This window comes from Tripterygium wilfordii, chromosome 9, assembly GCF_013401445.1.
Source record: "Tripterygium wilfordii isolate XIE 37 chromosome 9, ASM1340144v1, whole genome shotgun sequence".
NCBI lineage: Eukaryota > Viridiplantae > Streptophyta > Magnoliopsida > Celastrales > Celastraceae > Tripterygium > Tripterygium wilfordii.
The window spans coordinates 13,942,786-13,966,250 of NC_052240.1; the positions used below are offsets into that span (position 1 = coordinate 13,942,786).

The 23,465-nt window shown below is 36.1% G+C and overlaps 2 protein-coding genes and 1 long non-coding RNA gene across 4 annotated transcripts; 1 reads left to right on the top strand and 2 right to left on the bottom strand.

Moving 5' to 3' along the window:
* Window positions 1-677: 677 nt before the first annotated feature.
* LOC120006177 (protein ANTI-SILENCING 1-like) lies at window positions 678-11,166 on the bottom strand. 2 transcript variants are annotated; one of them, XM_038856113.1, is made up of 12 exons: window positions 10,893-11,166; window positions 9,502-9,908; window positions 8,532-8,700; window positions 7,175-8,361; window positions 4,797-4,823; window positions 4,520-4,612; window positions 4,141-4,219; window positions 3,885-3,975; window positions 2,496-2,601; window positions 2,167-2,283; window positions 1,945-2,057; window positions 678-1,117 (listed from the first exon to the last, which is right to left on the bottom strand). In XM_038856113.1, exons 2-11 carry the CDS (start codon window positions 9,844-9,846, stop codon window positions 2,004-2,006), a joined length of 2,268 nt encoding a protein of 755 aa, XP_038712041.1. In that variant the 5' UTR covers window positions 9,847-9,908; window positions 10,893-11,166; the 3' UTR covers window positions 678-1,117; window positions 1,945-2,003. The 2 variants fall into 2 exon arrangements, with proteins under 2 accessions (XP_038712041.1, XP_038712040.1); XM_038856112.1 differs by having other exon boundaries at window positions 7,175-8,421.
* Window positions 11,167-12,960: 1,794 nt separating this feature from the next.
* On the bottom strand, window positions 12,961-14,898 carry LOC120006179 (BURP domain protein RD22-like). Its single transcript, XM_038856115.1, has 3 exons — window positions 14,719-14,898; window positions 14,520-14,625; window positions 12,961-14,076 (listed from the first exon to the last, which is right to left on the bottom strand). The coding sequence occupies exons 1-3, from the start codon at window positions 14,755-14,757 to the stop codon at window positions 13,142-13,144; spliced, it is 1,080 nt and encodes a 359-aa protein (XP_038712043.1). The 5' UTR covers window positions 14,758-14,898; the 3' UTR covers window positions 12,961-13,141.
* Window positions 14,899-15,052: 154 nt separating this feature from the next.
* LOC120006181 lies at window positions 15,053-16,255 on the top strand. The gene is made up of 3 exons (XR_005469946.1): window positions 15,053-15,188; window positions 15,651-15,774; window positions 15,890-16,255. It is a non-coding gene; the product is annotated as an uncharacterized LOC120006181 (long non-coding RNA).
* The last annotated feature ends 7,210 nt before the right edge of the window (window positions 16,256-23,465 follow it).

Genomic DNA, 23,465 nt, shown 5'->3' on the forward strand with positions numbered 1-23,465 from the left:
TCGTAATACTAGCTAAATATATGGACGGCTCTGATTTAATAGCGAAAGGCGGACCCCTGTTCCCGCAGACAAACAGCCTACCTCCAAAGATAGATAATGGGGGTCGGTACATCTTTTTGAAAAATCCAAACCCTAAGTTACAAACTCACAAGAAAATGCCAAATTGTATCAGAGCTTAAACGTTCAATTTGACGTAAGAGCTACTTTTTAAGAGGAAATTTTGATTTAGGGAATTTGGGAAGTCTATGCTACAGGTGAGAAATTTAACATTCACACCCAAAAGCTTAGAAGCAGAAGTTTCAATTTGCATAGCTCAGGACAATTCATAGTTTTAGTAAAAGTAGCTTTAAAATGTGGGTAGCCAAACTACATTTATGCCAACCATGCAAGTTTTCAAAGCAGAAGTAAACAAAGTCACTTCCATTCCAAATCACATAGCAAAGATAGAACTACTTACCCAAAATGCAAAGACAAAAAAACATCAACTTGAACTTAAAATGGGTCAATAAATATGACAGCAATGGCAAATTTTCTCATATTCTTTGTTCTGGGTGAGTCCCCATCAATCACCAAAGCCAAATCGAGCAATTAGAGCAATTTCTAATTTGCATAATAAATCATACAAACCAATCCTTCATCCACCAGGGCTCTTCCTACTGAAAATGCAATCAGGATAAAAAGAGGAAAAGAAATTATTGACTTCCCCAAACTTAAAACGGGGATTACTGGTGAGATGTAGAAACAATAGAGTAGAGAATATGCATGGCCAAAAGACCGATAGATACCATAACTCTAACCATTATATACAATCAACATAATACATGACAGATTTACAGATCATCTGTATCAAAAAAAAAAAACAAAGGTGAATCAGCCAACGCAAATGAGACAACAGAACAGAGACTTGACATCTATATCGGGGAGTGACACCCTTAAAACTGATTCCAAAACATATAGGCATGCACTAAACCAAAATTTTGATATGATTCCATGTGACAAGGCATCCACCACAATCATCTGTCCATTTGTCTCAGCAACAAAATCAGCCAGTCACAGAGCATTGAAGATTACAGTCGTATAGTCAGACGAAAAATTCCACCACGCATAGGCACAGACACTGGACAGAGAGAAATATATTGTACTTGTCAATCCATCAAGCATTTCCAAAACAGGTTGACAAACAATTTACAACACTGAACAGTAACAGGTTCAATTCCTGGAAACTTCTCCTCCACTTATTATGTGGGATAAAGTCTATGTATATACTGTTTGTCCCCAACCCCGCCCACTGCGAGAGCCTTATGCACGGAAGTTGTTTATCTTTTTACCTGAATATGCAATAACATGAGTGTTTTTTTTCCTCTCTCTTAAAACTGTCAGATTAAAAGAGACTCCTGTTTCACTTTTGAGGATGGCTCTATTTGATAACAATTATGCACTATAGGTAACAAATTGCCTCATCTTTTCCAAGGAATTAAACTGAAACAAGGAAACAGCTAAAACAAGAATCTAACTTTTCAAGAGGAGTTGCAACAGAGATTTATACCGACGTATAAACAGTTTCCTCCAGTTCAGCTATTTCCATTCACCAACAAATGCAAATTCCACTTTTGGAGGTTTCAGGATTAAGCATTTTCTTTCATTCACAATGACAGTACCATATGGACTAATATCAGGCCACATCATCTACTGTACCAAATAAATTTGGATTGACTACATGACCCAAAAGAGAAGTTAGTTGTAGTTGGAGTCCACCACGAGGAGTCGAGGATCCTCCTCAACCATTCTTCCTATTTAAACTACACCATCTACTATTCCTATATAAAAATTTATTCTCTCATCACTTTCATGCATACAGTATGGGTTCATAGCAGTCAAGAAAAACTTCATAGCAAGTAAAAAAAAATTCTTTCTTTCCTTTTTTTTTTTTAAAAAAATCCTTACCAGAGGATATCTTGTTGCATGGAAGATACTGACCATATCAGCAAATGAACAAAGAAAGATCATAATCTGAGCTTGAGATTGGACTTTAATTCTTCCAACTCCTTTCCTTGTTGCTAAAAATTTCAAAATGCCCATTGTAAAAACGACAAAGGGAACAAAAGCAAGAGATAACAAGCTACAATTAGTACTGAATTTGGAAGGATGTTGGAATCAGTTCAATACCTGATGCAACTTCTTCCATGTGCAGTCCCATCTTTCCTGTAGTAAGCACCATTCCATGGCCATATCATATTCAAGGGTGTTAGGCTGAGAACAATGTGAGGTAGATACAGCTTCTTTCTGGCAATAAATGCAGTCGAGAGAGAACATTAATAAGAATATACTAGCTCAAAAAACAAACATGAAAGAGAAGGAAAGAAAAAGAATCCGAAAGGTAAACTTTTGTAAGTTCATGAGTGCGTGAACTGATGCATGTACAAGACCATGTGCATGCAAGTGATTACATACATACAAGTCTGCTTGTGCAAGTGAGAAAGGAGTGGAAAACGCACCATCTCTCGTTGCATTTGGGCTCTAAGTTTATCAATAACAAGATGACCGACAAAGGTTGACTGCTTTCCTGGGAAGGAAGGATTCACAATTCTGCCAACAAGAGGCCTGAAAAATACACACATAATAGTAATAATTAAAGAAGCAACAGGATGGCCACTTGGTCTAGCTGCAACATTCCCTCTGTTAAACTAGAGGTCAAGAGTTCAAACCCCCCTCCCCTACCTATTATCGGGCATTAACAACAAAATACAAAGAAAAAAGAAGCAATGTGGCAAGAAATTCAGAAAGCAAGACAAAGAACAAGTCCACAACGCTATGTAACAAGTGCCATCATTCACTATTATAAGCTCCAAACAGATAGATACCAAAAGGGGCGAGCACCATGAAACTTTCCAATGGAGAGCCAATGGGACAGCAAAATGTCCATTCTATCAAACATCAATGTAATATCTGCTTCCACAAAATAAAATTGCTCTTCATATTTAAATGGAAAGGGGGAAGAGAACATAAGTGAGAATATACATACAGCACAACAAACCACAAACGGTTATTTCAGTACATATTGTGCAAAGGAGCCTAGTAAGTGAGGGAAGCGATTGACAGACCATACAGGAGACACACATGTTCCATACATGACATATATTAATTCATAACAAAACCAAGAATCCTATCTACGGCCAAAAAATCCAAGAAAAGTGAAAGAAGCTATGAAGACACTGTTTTACACGAGGAAGAGAAACCAAGTAACCAACAGTCAAAAAGCAAGTTGTGATTCACAAAAAAAAAAAAACACACAAGAAGTGGACAGTAATAAGGAAAAGATTTCAATATCAATATGTCCTGAAAGGCCTATCCTCTAGCTTCCAGAAGCTGAATGTCAGCGCATTGTATTCATACAGATTCTTGGAAATCGTAATTGAGCTTAACATAGCAACAAGAGTTGTGATCACACAGATGGTTTCTCTTATTCCTTTCTAGAACAAGGCACACTATCAAGAAGGCAATGCAAACAATGGTCATCTAGCGATAGTGGATTGTACAACGGTCCACTTTGAAGGTTTGGAATTGCTCCCCTCTCTCACTCATTGCAACTCATACCATTAGAAAGCTGACACGTTGAACTTTGGTCATGAGAGGAACCACATTAAGCAAAAATGGCAATGTAATAATAGCACCGGCTTCTGATTTATTTATTAGGTTTTCATTAAGTGCTGTCACTAAAGAGACCAGTCGATTTATTTTTTTTAAATTACAAAATTAGGAATTTAAAGAATTGAGCAGTCTATGAGAAAGCACTTTAGTGCTTTTACTAAGATGTCTACAGGAAAAGCAAAATGACAAAATATGGAAGAACCATTACAATGGTGAGCACAAAGTTTTACGCTTACCTCTCATTACATATCAATAAGCAACCCTTATGTAATTTTCTAACAAGTTCTTGTGCCGCTTCCTTTGTTTTGAATATAACAAGAGCTTGACCTGTGCATCACAGAAAACAGGATGTCGTATTAGAGTTATCCACAGCGCAGAGAATACCATATACACATTATTTCATGTGCTTACGAAAAACATCGAACTTTTATGATAACTATTACAGAAAAGAAAAAAGAGCACTTTCTACTAAATGAATCCCCTAATTCATACCAAAATGAGGACTAGAATATGCGGTCTGCTGAATCATTTTAGCTGTGCAACTTGTCTTAAAGCCTCGTGAAACTATATCCTGAAATATTATTAGCAAATCATTATGATGAAAGAAAAAAGAAATACAGAGAAACAACACAAAGGCAGTGATTACTTAAGATGAAAAATATAAGAAGAATGCTATAACCATATAACCAATGCGAGAGAATGTGAAAATGCAGCAGAACACTTCACTTCATTTAAATAAAACTATGTCAATATTTGCAATAGTCTATATTAATTATTATCATGCACCACAAACCACAGTGAAATAATAAAGCAATTAAGTTTATAAGGAAACCTCAAAAAGCATAACTACAAACTTTAATGTGAATATTACCTCTACCTCTACTGAAGTATAAGCTGGATCCAAATTTTCAAGCAGGACAAGAGTTCCTTGCTTATATGCAGTTTGCATTCTTTCTTCCCAGGGCTGATAACATATGAAGAATGATACATAAGTCGAAAGATTCTCATTTGACTTCTTGAAATAATGGCATTTATAATCCTTTTAGCAACAAGTAGACACTCAAAATGTAAAACATAAACATGAAGCTCATTCAGAGAAGGCAAATATGATAAATCCAAAGTATAAAAGAAGTGAAACGAATACTTACAAGCTCTTTGAACCAATTTCTTCTGTCCTGCAATCCCATTTTTTAAAAAAAAAAAAAGAGAGGAGAGAGAAAATGTAAGAAATATTTCATCTTAACTGGAATATTGATGTCACATCAAGAACAGGGATAGGCATTAGATACATAAATGAGGAGAATCTTCCTTGCAAAATTATCAAATGGACATGAACAAATTCATTAAGAAGATCAAAAGAGCATTGCTAAAGCAACAATTGGCTTCAAAGAAGCGGCAATTTGCTTTGAAAATTATTTTAAGGGAAACCAGAATTTTAAGTCTGTACAGTGAGCCAAACAATCAAGTTGTCAGCTTCTACTTATATTTTCTCATTTTCTAAATAGTCTGAGATATGTGTCAGGTTGCAGCCAGTGGACTATAGATGGGCCATCACACATTTATGAAAATAGGCAACTTAGATACTCTATCACTTAAATCATAAACCCTTCCCATCGCTCAAATCCTTTCACCCTCCACCTCATGCCTAAGCAGCACCTCAGGTGTTGCTAAACTTGTTTTAGCTTGAATTACAACCCCCACCCAAAAATCCAGCTTTTGCATGAAGTATTTGGCCCCAAATAATTGTTTAGTTTCTTCACATCATACCAAGATTATTTTAAAATTTCTTTACTTGTCTGATTTTAAAACTATTTCAGTTGGCACCAAGTTTGTTGCATGTTGTCCAACGACTATGCTTATCCTTATGCCTCATTTAGATCACAATGAAACTTCCACTGATAAGCATATCATCATTATTATCTAACCCTTAACCCCAACAATCCAAGGCCTGTTTGGGGAAGGGTTAATGGGAATTAATAGGGGCGGAGTAATGAAGGAATAAAACTCCCCGAGAGTAGACGGGGAGTTCAGGGGTTTCTTTCTACGGAGAGCCTTTAACAAGGCAGAGGGAGGAAAACTCAAACCCTAGTTACCATGGTGGAGGTTAGACTATCTTTGCCACTCAAACAGAAATGGGGGCTAATGAAGGTGAACATGAGGAACTTTTGTCCACCAAATTGAGGTCGAAAGGAGGTTAATGGATTTGACTTCCAAAAATGTCCATCAACACTCAAAAAGAACATATTACTTAAGCTCATAGATGTAACATTAAGTGAGAAACCTCCCACTCGGCTAATCCATTCCTATTTATTCTCCTCCCAAGCCGTAACGCTAATAACCTTCATTCCACTCAACTTCCCCTTACTCCCAGGCAAGTAAAATAATTGTCTTTAACTCTTTCTCTCTCAGTCAATATTATCAAAAGGGTAAGGTGCCTTTAAGTTCCAAGCCCCATTATTCGCCAAGGTAATAGGCACTAGCCCAAGTGAATTGAGGCACAAAATTGGATTAACAAATTAATCAGAAAACTAAAATTATAAGGAAACTAGACAGTGCCCAACACTCCCAAAAAAAATGGCAGAAATCATTAAAAGAGTGCTCGTTTCACCATATATCTCGAAAATAATATTGTTTCTCAGTTGAGCATTCCTGACAGAGTGAAGAGCTCAAGTGGGAGGTCTTGCAATCATTAGCCACACAGAGGAACGGGTGGAGCAGGAGTTCATAAAAACTAATAAAAGTCGGAGTTCATAAAAACTAATAAAAGTTTGGTTTGGGAGTGCTATTATAAATTTAAAACCCATAAAGGTCTAGGTGAGGGGTCAGCCTTGGATCTTAAGATGAAGTTCGGTTTATAAGAGAAAGGTGCGGTGTTTGTTTAACAACGGATCGTAGGTTGAGATGGTGAACTTGACAGCCGTAACTATTAGCGCAAGTGGGTAGTCATGAGTTCAAGTCTCATAAGTGTTTCCATTATCGCAATTTGTGAGATGGGCCTTTGCCAAGAGTGTACGAATACCACCATGTGTTATCTTCCCGCATTGGGCCTCAACCTAAATCTCAACTGGTCCATGGGAGTTGTCAGTCTTCCATGTAGCCCGAGGTTTACCAGTAAGTTGTTCGTTGAGCAACTGGGTGGGTTCCATTACCAAAAAAATCTTATGTTTGTTTATTTGACTTGGTGGATTTCTCCTACACTCAAATGAGCCATGGTTTTTCTTAATTTAGGTTTTCCACGTTAAATCTTATGCCTCCCTTATTGCTTTTGTGATGGTTCATGTTTATTAACTTCCGCATAATTCAAATTACTCACAATTCATAAGGCATCAGACTACAAAATGGTGTTAGGAGGAATTAGGAATGTTCAAGTATTTCTTGAGTTTGTGCTTACATTGCACTCATTTGTTTGCAGACCATGCATAAGTTTATCCTTACCACATCGCACAAGAAAATTATCCACCATAAAATAAAGGGAAAGAAGCAATCAATTGCAAAAGATAATATAAATCTTCGAAACACAACTTACAACATCCGGTCTTCGATTGGCTTCGACTACTTGATGATCAATTGTATTTTCTTCATCCAAAGGTTGTTTAGTAGATTCTTTAGGCAACTTTCCATCATGCTTCTCATCGAGTTTTGGCTTCTTGAAAGGTCCATTCTCGATCTTTGCGATTTGGGAGATTACTACCCTTTGGGGCTTTATAGTTTTTTCTTCCTCCAAAGGTTGTCTAGAAGATGTTGCTTTAGGCAACTTGCCATCACTCTGCGCTGGAAGCTTCTCCTCGACTTTTGGCTTATTGGACGAGCTATTCTCAGTCTTTGAAGGTTTAGATTTAGATTTTTCTTCGGAAATAGGAGCACCTTTTGTTGAGGCTTTTGTTTTGGGATCATGACCAAGGTTTTGTACATGATTCTCGTTCTTCTCCTCGAATACTTTCACAGGATTGTCAAGCTTTGGCCTCTTCGATGGCCTACATTCCAATATATCTAAATTCCCAGTAGAATTTACCTTGTTTTCATCATCAACCTCATTAACAATGACTTTGCAAACTTTACCCTGATTTCTGTTGCAATCAACTTTAAAGCTTGATGTGGCTCTTTCATCCATGTTTTCTCGTATATCAGAATCCTTTTCAGTTAACTTCACAGCCACATTAGATGAAGGCTTTTCTCCAACTGGAGATTTCTGCTTAATTGATGAAGCTTTCTGCTCAGAATTTTCATTGACATTCAACCTTGTATTGGTTTTCTCACCAGAAGTATTTCCCAGCCTATCATTAGTCGTTGTAACTTCACCCGACTGTACACCTACACTAGCAGCCTTTTGGGGGATTGATTTTTGTTTATCCAACGAAACTTTCAGATCTGCATTTTCTTTCGCTTTAGAATTCAAGGAGGTCTTTTCGCTCGAGATTTTTGCCGGTAAATCGTTCCTTTTGTCAATTTCAGAAGACTCCACATACACACTAGAACCATAATTTTCTCTAAGTGTAGACTTCATTTTAGTCAATGAATCCTGTGTCTTCAAAGTTCTGTGTTCTTCCAATGTGTCTTTTTTGGATAAAATAACTGTTTCAGCCCTTGGTACAGCATTCCCACTAACTTTATTTTCGTCTGAATCAATTTCAACACCATCAGCCCTTGGTATAGCATTCCCTCTAGCTTTACCATCAGCCCTTTGTATAGCATCCCCACAAACTGTATTTTTGTCTGATTCAATTGCAACACCAAGAGACTTCAAAAGATCCTGTCTGTTTAACATAAATTTAACTGCGACGATGCAGCAAGCATATAGGGATTCAATATAAACTGAACAGGAACAAACAAAGAAAATTGCAGAACATAAGCCAAAATAACTGAGGGGATAAAAAAAACTATACCTTCAATCCCAGCAATCTTTTCATTTATCTTATCTGATATTTCACAGAGGCCGACATCAAAGGTACGGTAAAATATGAAGTCAGCCAACCGTACCTGCTCATCTGAAGGTTGTAGATTTCGCTCATCCTTTGAAATGCAAACAACATTGCATTTTCCAGCAATTGCTTCCTGATTGACAGATACACCATTGAAAACTAGATAAGAGGACTTCTACCCAATACCCATTGCATCAAATAGCACTAAACATAATTATCAATGTCATTCTCATTAGTTTTCATCACCAAAACACAAATACACAGGCTGTTCAAATCTGTGAAGATGTTAAACTTTCAAAATAAGCACTTCTCAATTCAGTAGCAATGGTTCCATATTAAAAGGATAAACATCTCCTATGCACAAGGCTCTCGCTGTGGGCGGGGTTCGAGGACATGCAAGATGTACACAGACCTTACCCCCACATAATATGTGGAGAGGCTATTTCCAGGAATTGAACCTATGACCTCTAGGTTGCATCCTTGCAACTCCACCACTGTGTTCATTACCAACACTTCACATATTTAAGTATTTTAAATAAATCCATAATACAATATTTTCCTCATTGTGAATTAGACAAATAGAAACATACAATAATCAAAAAGATGCGGAGAACATAAATTTATATATGTTCAAACATAAATGTGGCATTGCATTTACCGAAATACATTGGCGAATAAGCCAAAAGTTAGGAACATCGTGAGTGTGTGAATTCTTTTCCTAGAGAGAAACAACTAATAGATCCTACGCTTTTGTCTCATTAAAATAGGAAAGCGTCATAAACCTAATCGTCACATAATGAGACCAAATCCGTTCAACGAGTAGCTGCTAAGGATGATAAATAACTTCTAAAAAAAAAAGCTACTACGGATGATAAACATTAGTATACTTCAAAAGAAATATAAATGACTCAAATACAGATCAAAATTCAATTACCAAAGGATTGATATTTGTCAGCCCTACGCCGTCGCCAGATGCTAAAAAGAGTTCATTGTCAAGTGGTGCCTCAGCTCCAAGATAATTAAGTATCTCACAAGGACGGAAAAACCAAAGAACCTTGATTCTCCTTGTCTTGTCACTAGTCTCCCATATTTTTATAAGCTTACCAATAAATGGCTCAGGTTCACCTTCTTTGTAAAGATAAACGCAGTCATAGAGAGTATACTCGACATTATCATAATTAAATGACTCATAAAACCTTACATCTTTCTTTTTACCACCGATTCCTCTCTTTTTACCCCATCTGAACTCAACATTTTCTCCATCATCCACTCTTTCCATTCTTTAATTTGGACTATCACACGGTAACAGAGAATCAATGAAACACATTGGAGAATATAAACCTGCAACAGAATGGCAATAAATTACTTTTAGCGCAAAACAAGATTCTACGGGGTATTGCATCCAGCCACAATAGAATATATTCAAGGCACTGATACACTTGTAAATTTTATACTGTCTAAACAGCATGTGCGCCATTCACACAAGTATTTCAAGTTAGCATAAACAGCATAAAGCAAACCTAACATTCTTTTGCAAGTACACGTGTCTATGAATGCCAACCAATTTCGGAAAACGCCCAAGTGACATATCTATTAACTGACCATATCAAGTACTCCACTCACATAAACATGGCTACTTGTAAAGTTCATTCAACACCATAAGAGCATCGTGACATTCCTTTCCAAGCAACGAGATAACAAGAACCGAACCTTTTTCTTAAAAATATACTCACATTTATGGATGAAAAGACAGAAAAACAAAATTGATCATCCAACCCACATGATTAGTACATGGAAACATAATCCTGACTTTATGATGAGATCTATCCCACTCAAAATCAATTTAAACCACAAGGACTCTTAATAGGTTTCACACAATTTATTTAGTAGAAACTAAAAGAAGATACACTGATTACACCAATAGAAAAGGCAACAATGTGGCACACAATGCTCCTGGAAACCCTTGATTAAGGCCAAGCCAACGCAACATTGATCTGCAGATCATCTCATAGACCAAAGAAATTCAAATTCAAAAGGCATGCAAACAAGTAGGTAAACAATAGAGTATTTCACTTTTCCGAGACAAGAGTTCGTGTTTTAATCTAAATACTTTTAGTGAAACCGATCAATAAACCGACGACGAATTCAGGTCAGAAACCAGGAATAAAAACAACGATGAAAGCAATTTTTAAACCCTGAATAACCAGAGCCCCTACAAACCCTACATCCGTCACAGTACTCCAACGAAATGCTTAGGAAATAGAGACGAAAAAAACGCAACTACGCTCATGGTCTGAGAGGGAAAGATATGGCGGGAAAGCTTACAGCATTTGGTAGAGAGAATAGAGCCTGCGAGTGCAGTGTGTTCTTCAGGTTCTTCCCCAAACCCCTAAAAATTTAATTGCCTGAGCGATTCCTGTGTTTCGCCTGGTGCTCTCTTGAAGTGAATTTGATTTTTGATTAGAACTGAACAAGTTTCGAACTTCGAAGCCGTGATTTTCTATTAGACGGGGCCGTACAAATGAGGTTCATACTTTTCGGATTCCTTTCTTTCCCCGTGCGGTGAGACTTCACTAGTGATCACCAGCTGATGCATAACAGACCACGGTCCAGGACATATGGCACACGAGTTCTGTAATTATGGGCCTGGTAAACAACTTTTGGGCCTCAAAGGTAATCTTAGTCTAGTAGGCTCATAGTTCGGAAAACTTTAGTCACACTTCGATTTTTACTAAAACACCCCGTCTTACGTTGACCAAAGATATTTTGAGTTTGAGGCTTAAAACACCCCACTCCCTTTGAAGCTTTAGAAGTCTAAAACAGGGGAGCGTCTCTGTTGAAGTTCATGCGACTACGAGAATGAGAGCTACGAGGAACCAGTCGTAGTGGAACCGACTCCATCGAGCCAATCGAACCCCTGCAAAAACAACAGTTGGAACCAGTCGCCATGGAACTAGAATCCACAAATCAAAACGAAGAAACAGTGGAATAAGAGTACGAGGAGGAATACGAAGAAGTTGAAGAGAAGAGGAAGTGGAAGTGGAGGAGGAAGATGAAGAGAACGAACACAAAGATCAAAATGCCCGAGATCAGACACTAGAGAATGCCAGCAATTAGACGCTACAGAGTGCATCCACGTCGAATCTTGGAGCAGTCGAAGAAGGCGATGATGTCGATGAACCGATATTGAAGCTTCTGGAGCCGTTCAGTAAAGAACAACTTGTTACGCTGCTATGCGAAGCAACGGATTCTCACGACGATGTGGCGAATCGAATTTGGAGAGTGGCAGATGAGGACCCTGTGCACCGTAAGATCTTCGTTCACGGACATGGCTGGGACACTAACGGTGAGATTCTTATGAGCGAGTTGAAGCAGTACATGAAGATTGAGAACTACAAGGCCGTTTGTGACTTGTTCACTGTTTTGGGCACGGGGTGTATTTCTAAATTGTCTAATATTTTTTGTACTTTGGGTGCTATTAGGAAATTTTAAAAAATTTGAATTGCAATTAAACTGGGGTGGCTTTAGTAAAAATCGGAATGTGACTAAAGTTTCCCTCATAGTTCTGCAATTGTGGGCCTGGTAGACCTACTTTGGGCTTAAATGGTTATGATTTAAGTTCTTTTTATCTCGGCAGAATAGGACATTCTGACTGGGTCGTAGGCCCATAACTAATACAAGTGACGTAAGGTAGAATGATTGTCCAAAAACAGAAAATCCGTGCAGAAGAGACAAGCCCAAGCCCATGACAAAATCTAATTTTCACGCGTGAGAAGAATGCTGGATTCTGGAAGCTTGAAACGCGATCCTTTTCATCTTTCTCATCTACGAAACGCGACCCAGCAGGGACCATCATCGGAGCTGCCGTGCGGCCACCATCTTCAGCATCCGATCGGAGGAGCATCTTCTAAGAGGAATGGAATGGTTGACTACTTGATTGTGAATTCTGCATGCATCTCCTAGTCTCTTTTTTCTTGATTTATGGAACAGATGATTCGTGATTCATACTTGCATAATTGAAGATAGCTATTTAATTTACTATGAAATTCCAGATATGGTAGAAGATAGGAACCGGAATTCCAACAATGAACAGTAACCCAAACCAAACACGTTGTGGGCTTCTACTTTTATCCTTCTCATTTTTAAAAAACTACTGAGGCAATGTGTCAAGATGATGAAGTGCGGGGCTGGCTCGATGGTTAGGGTGCTGCTTATACTTTTATTCTTCTCATTTTTACAATGAATTTCCTGTTATGGTAGAGATTAATAGGCCTTCCTGTTAGTTTATACTACTATTTGGTTTTCCTCCTCTTCAGAGTTTATATTTTTCAAAGGCTTTTGTTGGCAGAAAGAAACAGAGTTGATTAATCAATTGCCACTGAGAGATTAAAAATAACTGATATGAACGGAAATAGTATTATAACTGAACATATGATGCATCAACCACTAGTACAGAAGCATGAAACATAGTATATTTATGAATAGAAATACTATAATAGCGTCAAATCCTGGGAGCTTTTTGGGTATATTATTAAGCAGATGGATGTAACAGTGTTTGAAGCTGCTGCAGATGGCTACTTGGAAACCCAGACAATATGATCCTGAGGAAGGAAGTGGCAAATGGGAACTGTTCCTGGCATAACTTTGAGCACTTGAAAAGCCAAATGCTTTGGGTTCCATGCCGAGGTATCTTTGTGGCATACTGCTACTGCATTAACTTTCATCCCATCAGCACCCTCTAAAGGAACAACGTAAGCATTTGTTGTTTGTGTAGCATGGCAGTAGAAGACAGCATATGCATAATTTTTCTTATGACACACAACAGACTTGTCACCCCTCATCTTTGTTACTCCTGCTGTAATTTTGTACCTTTGAAATTGGGTTTGCCCGTCCACCTCTGTAGAGATTGCCTGAGTATTCTTTCCGAGCCTGGTACGGGTGAAGTCGATCATCGATTCCAGTGAAGTAGCACAATATTTATCCTCCCCTTTAATTCCAGGACTTTCACACTCTTTGACTGTGTCTTGGATTATTTCAGCTTCCACTGACCCTGGTTTAACTGAAAAATGGTTGAAAATTTCTGGCAACTTGTTTGATGAAAAGGGTATTGAATTAGCAACTTGGCGAGGCAAGATGGTGGCCTTGTTTGTGTTTTCATTGAAATGCAAATTCATTGTAGTGCCAGGATGCATGTCCTTTTCTAAGAAGAAAAGAGCTACATTTGGGTCATCATGGAGTTGATTGTCGGTGGCAGCATATTGGTAAATGAATGGATTTTTCCCAGGTTTTACACCAACATATACTGGCTTTCCCTTGGGCCCTGTGTTTACAGATACTCCTCCTTTACCAACGCCAACATTTGTCCTCTTACCAGGCTTTCCTGTGTTGACACCAACACCTCCCGGTCCTACATTCACTCCCGTGCCGCCTGCTGGCTTTCCTTTCCCAGAATTGACACCAACTCCTCCTTTTCCAACATTGACAGAGGTGCTTTTGTCTTCTGCATAGTCTGCCATTTCACCAAAATGAATCATATGAGCTCATGCAAGGAAGCTATGGCAAAATCTCTTTTGAACTTAATACAGCATGACCTACATGACATATTGTTATTATAATTATTTTTTTCTCTGTTTTTTCTTCTTCTTCTTCTTCGACTAGCTGCTGGTATTGTTGTGTGATTATTTTAGTAGGACATGTCACTGAAATAAATTAATTTTCTTTTATCTTGTCAAAAGAAATCTTCGATGCTTCTGTTCTTATGACTTATCATATTTATTAATATTTAATAATCATCTATGCAAGTCTAATAAAGTAAAGTCTGATTTGGTAAAATAAAACAATTTTAACTTGTCAATTATTCGAAGCTAACTTTTACCTCTTTGAGATTTGACAGTGCATAAAGATGATGAAGTGATAGTCGCCGGAGACAGACCTCACATTTGAAGTACATACCTGGGCGCAGAAGATCACTGATCGCTTTGGGCATGGGAGTGTTAGGTAGCACAGAGTTCCAGTACTGTTCAGGAGGTATGGCAGCATGGCTGGCCACCAGTGCAATCTACAGCAGAAATACATGTAAACCTATGTTAGCACCAGAGAAGGAGACAGAACTGTTTGAAGAAGAAAAAGAAGCATAGTGTAAGAAGCTTACAGTAAAGAAAGCAACAATATGTATGAGATTGAACTTCATATTCAGATCCTGAAGCAGAAAGTTGGAAGATAACAGAGAGAAGTGTATCCAGAGATTGATTTGTGAAGAAGTACAAGTGTGTTGCAGAATTTATAAGCGCATTATCTGGAGAAAGTTATACTAAGCTGTCTGAGTAGTAAGTAGTCAATTGCAACTCCACCAACAATGTCAACTGATTTATTACTTCAACTGTCCCCTGCTCACTCACTTAATGCGATCCTTTCAAGTTAGACAGGTGGAGAGAAGAGAAAGCAAGAATGAATTAGCAGGTATCGGTCACGAGGTTCAACCATGATGCAGAGTGGTCTCAGTATCTTGGACTTGTATTCCTTTGTGTGATATTCACTGAATGATGAAGACATTGCAATATGGAGCAATTATATTGCATGGACTTCTAGACCAAATTAACAGACAACCACCATATTTATGAGGTAAGTGGAAGTTGAGAAGTGCTATCTTTCATGACTATGATTAGATTATTCATAAATGTGGCATGCTGTTTTGTTGGCATTTCTTTAATGGGTTTTCTTTCTTCTTCAGTAATATGAAACCAATGACTTAACTCTACTGTACTTTTGCTTCTCTTTGATCATTGCATGCTGGACTTCTTATCATATTAGGAAGCATGAGTTGCTGGCATGAAATTTACAAAATGTAAATCCTGCTTCTCTTATCACAATCCTTTAAAGTTCTCTCTTGTTGGGAAGCTTAATGCAAGTGGGTATATGCCTTAAATGTTTCTGATTTTTAATATGTGGAGGTGGAGCATACCCATTCTCGTCCTATCACTGAGGAAGTAAATGTGTCCGTACCAAATGAGCTTATATGTTGTGGTACCTAACCCCCAACTGTTCTCTTCTGAACCATTTATTTCTGAATCTGATCTTGTTCAGGGTATTCCACATGTAACAAATGCAGAATCTGCGACTCCATTAGTAACATGTTTCTACAAAGATTGGGTCTTTTATTTCGGTAAAAACCAGAGTTGAATGGTCATGGAACTGTTTCTCTGTGCAGGTGCGCAATTGGGTCCTTTTTCTTTGTTTGAGTGAAGCAATTGGGTCATGTTTTTCGGTGATAGCAGGACTTTTGAATGGTCTTCTAAGTTCTAACTAAGAGTTTGTTTTTGTAGCCCTGGTCATTTTATAGTGGGCCGTGATAGCGTGGTTCAAGACCGCAGATGACCTTACCGAGATGGGCCTTTGGGCCTCATCACCGAGCAAGTAGATCTCTTCAGCGAGCTGGGCCTCTGGGCCCATAACCGAATAAATAGACCTCTGGGAGATGCGCGATGGGCGTTTGGGCCCATCACCGAACAAGTGGATCTCGGAGAGTTAGGCCTTTAGCAAGTTTTCATTCTTCTCCTTTTTTTTAATTTTTAACGAGATAGCAGTGTATCTTTCATTCTCTCCAAACACCTTGAAAGTTATGACATCAATGTTATAAGTGGAACTGAGATTTTTTTTATAACCGATAATGACATTATACAAATTTGTATTTTGAACATTCGATATGGACTTTCAATTCATGCGCGCATGCATGGAAATTTCCACCTCGTGAGAGTGTGAATTGGACCATAAAAATATTGCTTTCAGTTCTAATAACTTAATCGAATACTACTCAATATGAACACAAAACAACATGCTCTTACAAAGGCCAAAGCCATTGTTTTATCGCTGGTGGGCTGCCCAGCCATTTAAATTGAAGGATGTAAAGAAAGTTAAGCCTTTTCCCCTTGTTTTATTATCTCAGTGATTATATATAAACCAACCTGCAATAGTTCAATCCTATCTATCTATACATTTGTGGGCTATTAGTGCACTATCTTTTTTCACAAATCCTCCTTTTGTCCACTAATCTATCTTTATTTTATGAAGACCCTCTCGTTATTTCACTTATATTTTTGGTGGGCATGTTGTCATCCACTAATTAAAGGAATTATTTTGGTAATCTTCTTTATAGCTAACTTGGGCTAACTCAATTGGGTCAATATGCTTTGAAATGATGTTCGGCAAAAATGTTGTGGGGCGGTTTGCATTGTCAATTCACTTCCTTATTGTCTAGGAAATGATTAAAGCACTTTGATTTATCATTCGGTCACATCCTTGTTTGTTTCTAGAGAAACTTCTAACAACATTTTTGTTAATACAGTTCACTTCACAGTCTAATCAAATTGAAAAAATGCCTTAGTTGATCATGTGCAGACAAATAGACAATGTTTTTATGGACAAATTTCAAATCATGAAAGGAAATAAAAAAAAAATAATAACATATATATATATATATATATATATATATACGCACACTTAATTAAATCATGTGATGATACCAAAATCAACATCCGCTATAATGCAAACACGTGCCACATGGATATGACACATGGCACGAAGTAACCGAGCTGATACACCGGCTAAGATGTTGGACAAACTCACCCCGAGCCACCGACCAAGGCTGAGCTGAGCAAACCGTACCCGAGTAGTGTGGACAAGGCCAAGAGACATTTCGATACTAAATTGAGAAGCACACCTTGAAAAATCGGGTGACCAAACACTAGGAGGAACCGAGAGTCTTGAAAGATATCGACTCTGATTATGAAAGGAATCAGAATGAGATTCGCCCTCCTTAAAATCCGCCAAAGAATCATGAAGGAAGATATCTACTCCTACCAAAATTAGAACTCTCAAAGTATTCATATAAAATGGGGACCTCTAGTGCCACTTAAACGATCTTGAACCATGCACTCTGAATTTCTAGGACTTGAGAGACAAAGCTTGAAGCACTTTCAACTAATAGCATCTCGACCTGACTTGAGTGTCGGAGAGGTACCCCCACAACAAACCCTAAAGTTCACATTGACTATTATGCAAGTCACCTCAACAAATTCGAATACACTTCCTAACGTCAATCTTACCACCGGATCTATACGTCACCAAGACCAAGCTAGTTTTGAATGTCATAAAATATTAGATGGTATACCTTTTCCAACCCCATAAGTGATTCTCCAAAAAAGATTTTGTTAAAGAAATGTCATATATATATATATGTATGTATGTATGCTCCAACTAATCGAAGATTATTTGATGCTAGTGAATTTATTGGATGAAATTAAAGAATTTTGATCATTTAGGAAAAGCCAAAGAAGATACCTGAATAATTTCATTAATACAATATATTGGTTGCCACTTTAGGTTCCTCTAACTCTAATATTTAAAATCATGATCTACGGCATGCCTTGCTTGGGATACATATATATATCATTTCACTTGTAATATTCTGATGTCAGTGGTGTTAATTCCAGTAGAATCACACAAAAGAGTTATTGACAAATGCACTTTTAATCATGGAAAAAGTTTAGACCCCACAACTGTCTAATCAAGCTTCCTCAAAACTTAAATAAAAACTGTTTATGGGTCTTTTCTTTTGAAAAATAAATTAATTTTTCAAGGAGTGGGCGAGGTGAAGGTGACCCACATTGATTCCATCCATGTTATATATATATATACACATATACAAATCATTCTGGTAAAGTTGTTTTTTTATGCTATTTAATTTACTAATTAAGCTGCCCATAACTTTTCAAGAGGATTGCTTCCTCTTATTTTTAATTAATTTTCTTTTTCTCATATCAACATGTCACAATCAAATAGATACTTCCATTTCTCCACTATTATACATTATGGAATATAAAGTTGCAAATTGTGTTGTTTATGAACTTATTTAATGTAGGAAATAATATAAAAGTTTGTGATTTAAATTCGCATAAGATATAATATATATATATATATATATTTGATAAAAAGCTTTAAAGCAATAAAAAGCTTTAAAGTAAATTATTATGCCGCAAATGAATTTAACATTACACCTTTTTGTTATGTTCGAAAGAAACAAATTTGTGATTTGTGGAACCATTAATCTTATTTGATTGAAAGAAGCAAATTCAAGTTGGCAATGACAAAGCAGCCTAAAACGAGTCTAGCTTCACAATGAAGTAAAATATGCATGCATACATACATACATACATACATATATATATATACATACACACACTAGCTCGGCTAAATGATTCACACTAGACTACAAAAGCCTACACTTTTATTTTAACTACTTCCAAAGGGACTTGCTTTACTTTCTTCTTCCTCTTTCATACTTTTCTTAGTTAATCCGACCCCATTTGATTTCATAATGATTATATCGATTTATTACTATATTATTATATCCACATTATTAATCATAGTTTATAGGATATCATGTAGTGGTTTGATTAGTATAGAATGTCTAATCAATGTCAACCCAAAAAAATTGTCAACTCAAATTTTTTTTTAAAAATCATATACTATTTTTCAAGGGTGAATTATACTACTATAATTGGCATAATTAACCAATTATCATTATCTTTTTCTTTTTTTTTTTAATGAAAAAATGATTGGTTAAATTCCGGATACTAGAATCACAAGATTTGAACCCTAGCGCTTTATTTCACATGAGTACTCTTTGTGGGGTTAGCATAATCTTTCTCATGATCCTTTGATTTAATTTGCGCTTTCAATGTTGATAATATAAAAACTAAATTTTAACCTCTAATCCGTGCTTAAGTATATGATTAGACCACCATATCTTTCGGCCCTACTAGTTATATTAGCATCATTTAAGCAAGGAAAAATCTTGTAAGAATATCCAAGTGTTGACTATAATAGAACCATAAATTGATTTTACTATGGTTAATGGTGTAGGTAACCAATTAATTAGAATCATCCTTGAGTCTCTATCACTAACCACTTAGGTGATAGCTTAGTGGTAAATCTCTTTGGGACCAAACTATATGGACTCGGAAGGTCTTAAGTTCGATTATTGTTGAAAGCAATACTCTTTGAGGTCACACGCTGAGCTTTGACATAACTTACCATTTCGTCAAGTGAGAAATTTCTTTGCGCAAGGACTTGATAACCCAAGTTTGAATCATATCGGATGTTCAAATGACAAATTTGTATTACGCATGGGTCATATATAATACATTTAAAATATTTTTTAAAGGACAAAATCATGCCGGCCTTTAGACCCAAAACAGACAATTCTCATGTGGATTTTGGATGGGCCAAAAACTTTAACATTACCAAGGATTAAAACACATTAAGCTAATTAATTAGAGCATTATTGTTTTGATAATTATGATATAGGGTATGTGGTATCATCATTAGATTTCATGTGGGATACACACATATATGCATTTTATGATGACCAATATTAAAGAAGTTAGGTATAAAGTCTCTAAAATAATTAATGGGTGTTAATTGCACCCTCTTTTTAGTGCATTTTTTAAAAAATTCTAAAGCTTCCAATACTATTGTTCTCAAGATAATATACACCCACCCAAGCAAAGGTGCTCTTGGCTCTTGGGTCTTCACAAATAATTATATATAATAAAAAATTAGCAAGTTGATGTGTGCATTGATCCCAATATCCCCTAAATACCACAATCTCACTCATCATCAAAAACATTATGTCATTATCCTAAATCTCTCTCTATATATGATGATCATGAGAGTTGCAATTTCAAGTTTCAATATGAAGAAGTGGGCCCACGTAACTGGCTATTGTTGCCCAGTAGAGTCTTCCTGATTATGGAAGCCCATATTATTGGTTAGTTTGGGCCTTTCCATGGGCCCATCATAATTTATTACTAAACATATGGTATTCTCTCTACATATGGTATTATATGTAGTTTTTATTGCACCCATGTTTTATATATTAAGTTGGTTTAGTAGGCTTTTTATTCTTTTTTATATTTTTTGCTAGGTTTAGTTGGCTAAGTTAGGCCAGATTCTAATTAGTTTCCATAATTTTGTTTTTTAATGGATACAAACTAGTTCCCATTGGAGAGGGACTAATTAACTTAAACTATTAATACCAAATATAGAATAAACCTTTTGACCTAAATTCCTTTCCAATTGGCTTTTAGCTTGAGATAGACATCTAAAACCAAGGGTCTATTCCTCTCCTATATTGAAGATCATAGCCTTTCGAACAACCTTATATATAATCTTCTTCTTTTTCCCCCCTCATTTAACAAACAAACTATTCTTTCCCTTTCAAGCTTTCGGCTTCTTCATTTTTTTTTCCAAGTTTTATATACGTAGATGACTTTTTTTCTTTAATTATTATTATTCTAACTTTTATTTATTAAAATATCTTTGTTAACTTTCTTGGGATTCGACGATAAAACCTCTTTATTTAGTCATAAAAAGAGTGGGCATTACAATAATCTCCTTTTTAAGTTGATTTAAATTGTTTTTTTTTCCTCATAAAATTGTCTAAAAGATGTCATTAAGAGTATATAGTCCAAAACCCATCCAATAAAACAAATTAATTATTGAATATTTTCTCCAATTGAATTTTTCTTTTGGTATTTCAATTTTGAGTTGTAAACTATGGCCGACATTACCAAGGGTATTATTGAAGAGAATCAACCTTAATCTTCATAGTGAAGCTGCTAAAATGGACTTAATATGTATCTTTATTTTTGTTTCTTCTTATTTTTTGACAATAATTCTCATAAAATTTTGAAATGGGAACCGTGTAGAGGTGGCAATGTTGATGCGATGTTGCCATAAAATTAATACAAGAGAGCCTAGAGATAACATATAAATGGTCCTCACTACATAATTAATATTTGGCTATAGTTGATTTATATTGTTATACTCCGTGCATTTGTCAAATTGTACATGACCTAAGTGGCTTAGAAAACTTTAGAAGTATCTATCAACTACTATATATATATAGAGAGAGTACTTGGCCATGCATCCATGTACAAGTCAAACTCCTTCACCAAAACATGGCCTAATTATTACTCCTACCACCCCCTCTCTAGCTAGATAATGAAGTAATTAATGAACCTATGGAAGTTTTTTAAATATTCAGTTCAATTATTAATACATAATATTGCATGCACGTGCATATAAATCATCATGGTTGGCACGGGCGTAACTCAAATATTAAGGTATTGCATATATTGAATTTGATAAAAGTTGATAAACGTAAGATCTTAGATAGAAATGAGTGAAAAAAAATAAATTCACGTAATAAATCATGTTGATTTTCTGATAGACCTATGTAATCAATCCAAAACTTTTGGAATAAATAAAAGCTCGAATGATAAGGGGCCAATAAAAGATTAATTACATAACTTGGGTTAGGACGATAAAGTAAATGGGTACGTAACTCAATACATATTTCTCTTAACTCAATAAAAGATTAATCACATAACTTGGATGTAGGACCATAATTTATAAACTACGTGTCCAACTGAATAAGTAAGTCCTAACAATGAATGACCCAATTAATGATGATGATATATATCCTCTTAACCCGATAAAATATTGATCATAAAGAGGTAGTCATTTGATAAGGTGGAAAAGTGATATTATATAACCAAAAAAAGATTAGCAAGTGACATATAACACCCAGAAAAAATTACGGGATCACTGTCGCCGGATCCCCGTATAAAATTCCAACCCCTAATATTGGATGTGGGTTTCACCATTGCGGATGATGATGTTTATCATGATCAACCTTAGTTCATTGAACTTAATTAACTAGTGAAGCTTCCATGCAAAAGGAAGATATATAGATAGATCAAGTTGTTCACGCGTACACACCATGACTTTTGTTGGTGTTGTTTAATTAATTAAAACCCAACTTCGCAGAAACTAAAATCGAACAGTAACCTAACATATATATATATATATATATATATATATATAAATATATGCTTCTTAACTAATGATGAGTTGTTAACGAAACTTTGAGGGCATAGTTATAATTACAATTATAATTAGTTAGATCATTAATTACATAAACGTAATAAGTGCATGAAGCAACAAAACTAGACCATGGTACCTGTCCACACCAAGTTCGGTAGTACCAAACGCGTTGGCGCATCGAGGCCTCTCTTTCTCTCTCTCTCTCTCCATATATATATATATATATATATATATATAATTTTCTCTCTCTAGATACTTAAGTACCATTTTTTGTAATGACATTGTAAGGATCGACCCTTTAATCTTGTCTCGTTCACATTAAAGGGAGCAAAAGAGAGGTGGGATTCGAAAATGAATGGCAATTACAAGACTTTATTTTGTTACTTAATTAAAGGGACGACAATGAGTAGTACTTTCATACGTTTGACCCTTTTTTTGTCGTAATTAGAAGCAAAGTTTGGCACAGCCAAGAGGTCTTATATTGTACATATATATATAATGTTAGTGTATATTGTCTAATATCGAGCCTAGCTAGAAAAAAAAAATTATATTTAGTGCAATGAATAAATCCATATATGATGGCATAGAAAAGAGACAAAGGATAAATTCGCGGTTAGAGAACGCCTATTTTGATTAACATGTTTCTATTATATCAATAATCATACATACATACATACATACATATATATATGTATGTATGTATATATCCAACAAATTAAAGACACATAACAACACATATGCATATTAGTTTTCATTTATTTTTTAAAATCCTTTTTGGACCTATCTAGGTTTACACAATATATAAGACATCATTGGCCTTTTTGAATAATGTCATTGAGAAAAGGCAGTTCGTTATGTCGCCAATATAAGTGAAGAAATAAATCATTGTCTTTCCTCCTCCTAGTGTGGCTTTCTTCCATGCAAACACACATTGTATATGTGTGTATATAT

Bases quoted from the DNA above. Each gene is read 5' to 3' on its own strand.
- LOC120006177 (XM_038856112.1), bottom strand. From the start codon at position 9,846: ATGGAAAGAGTGGATGATGGAGAAAATGTTGAGTTCAGATGGGGTAAA. The intron at 8,422-8,531 runs GTATAGTTTTTT...GCATCGTCGCAG, and splicing joins AAAGATTGCTGGGATTGAAG to TTAAATTTATGTTAAACAGA. The intron at 2,058-2,166 runs GTATTGAACTGA...TGAAATTTTTAG, and splicing joins CATGGAAGAAGTTGCATCAG to CAACAAGGAAAGGAGTTGGA.
- LOC120006179 (XM_038856115.1), bottom strand. From the start codon at position 14,757: ATGAAGTTCAATCTCATACATATTGTTGCTTTCTTTACT. The intron at 14,626-14,718 runs GTAAGCTTCTTA...TTTCTGCTGTAG, and splicing joins ATATTGTTGCTTTCTTTACT to ATTGCACTGGTGGCCAGCCA. The intron at 14,077-14,519 runs GTATGTACTTCA...GTGAAATGGCAG, and splicing joins CAGTGATCTTCTGCGCCCAG to ACTATGCAGAAGACAAAAGC.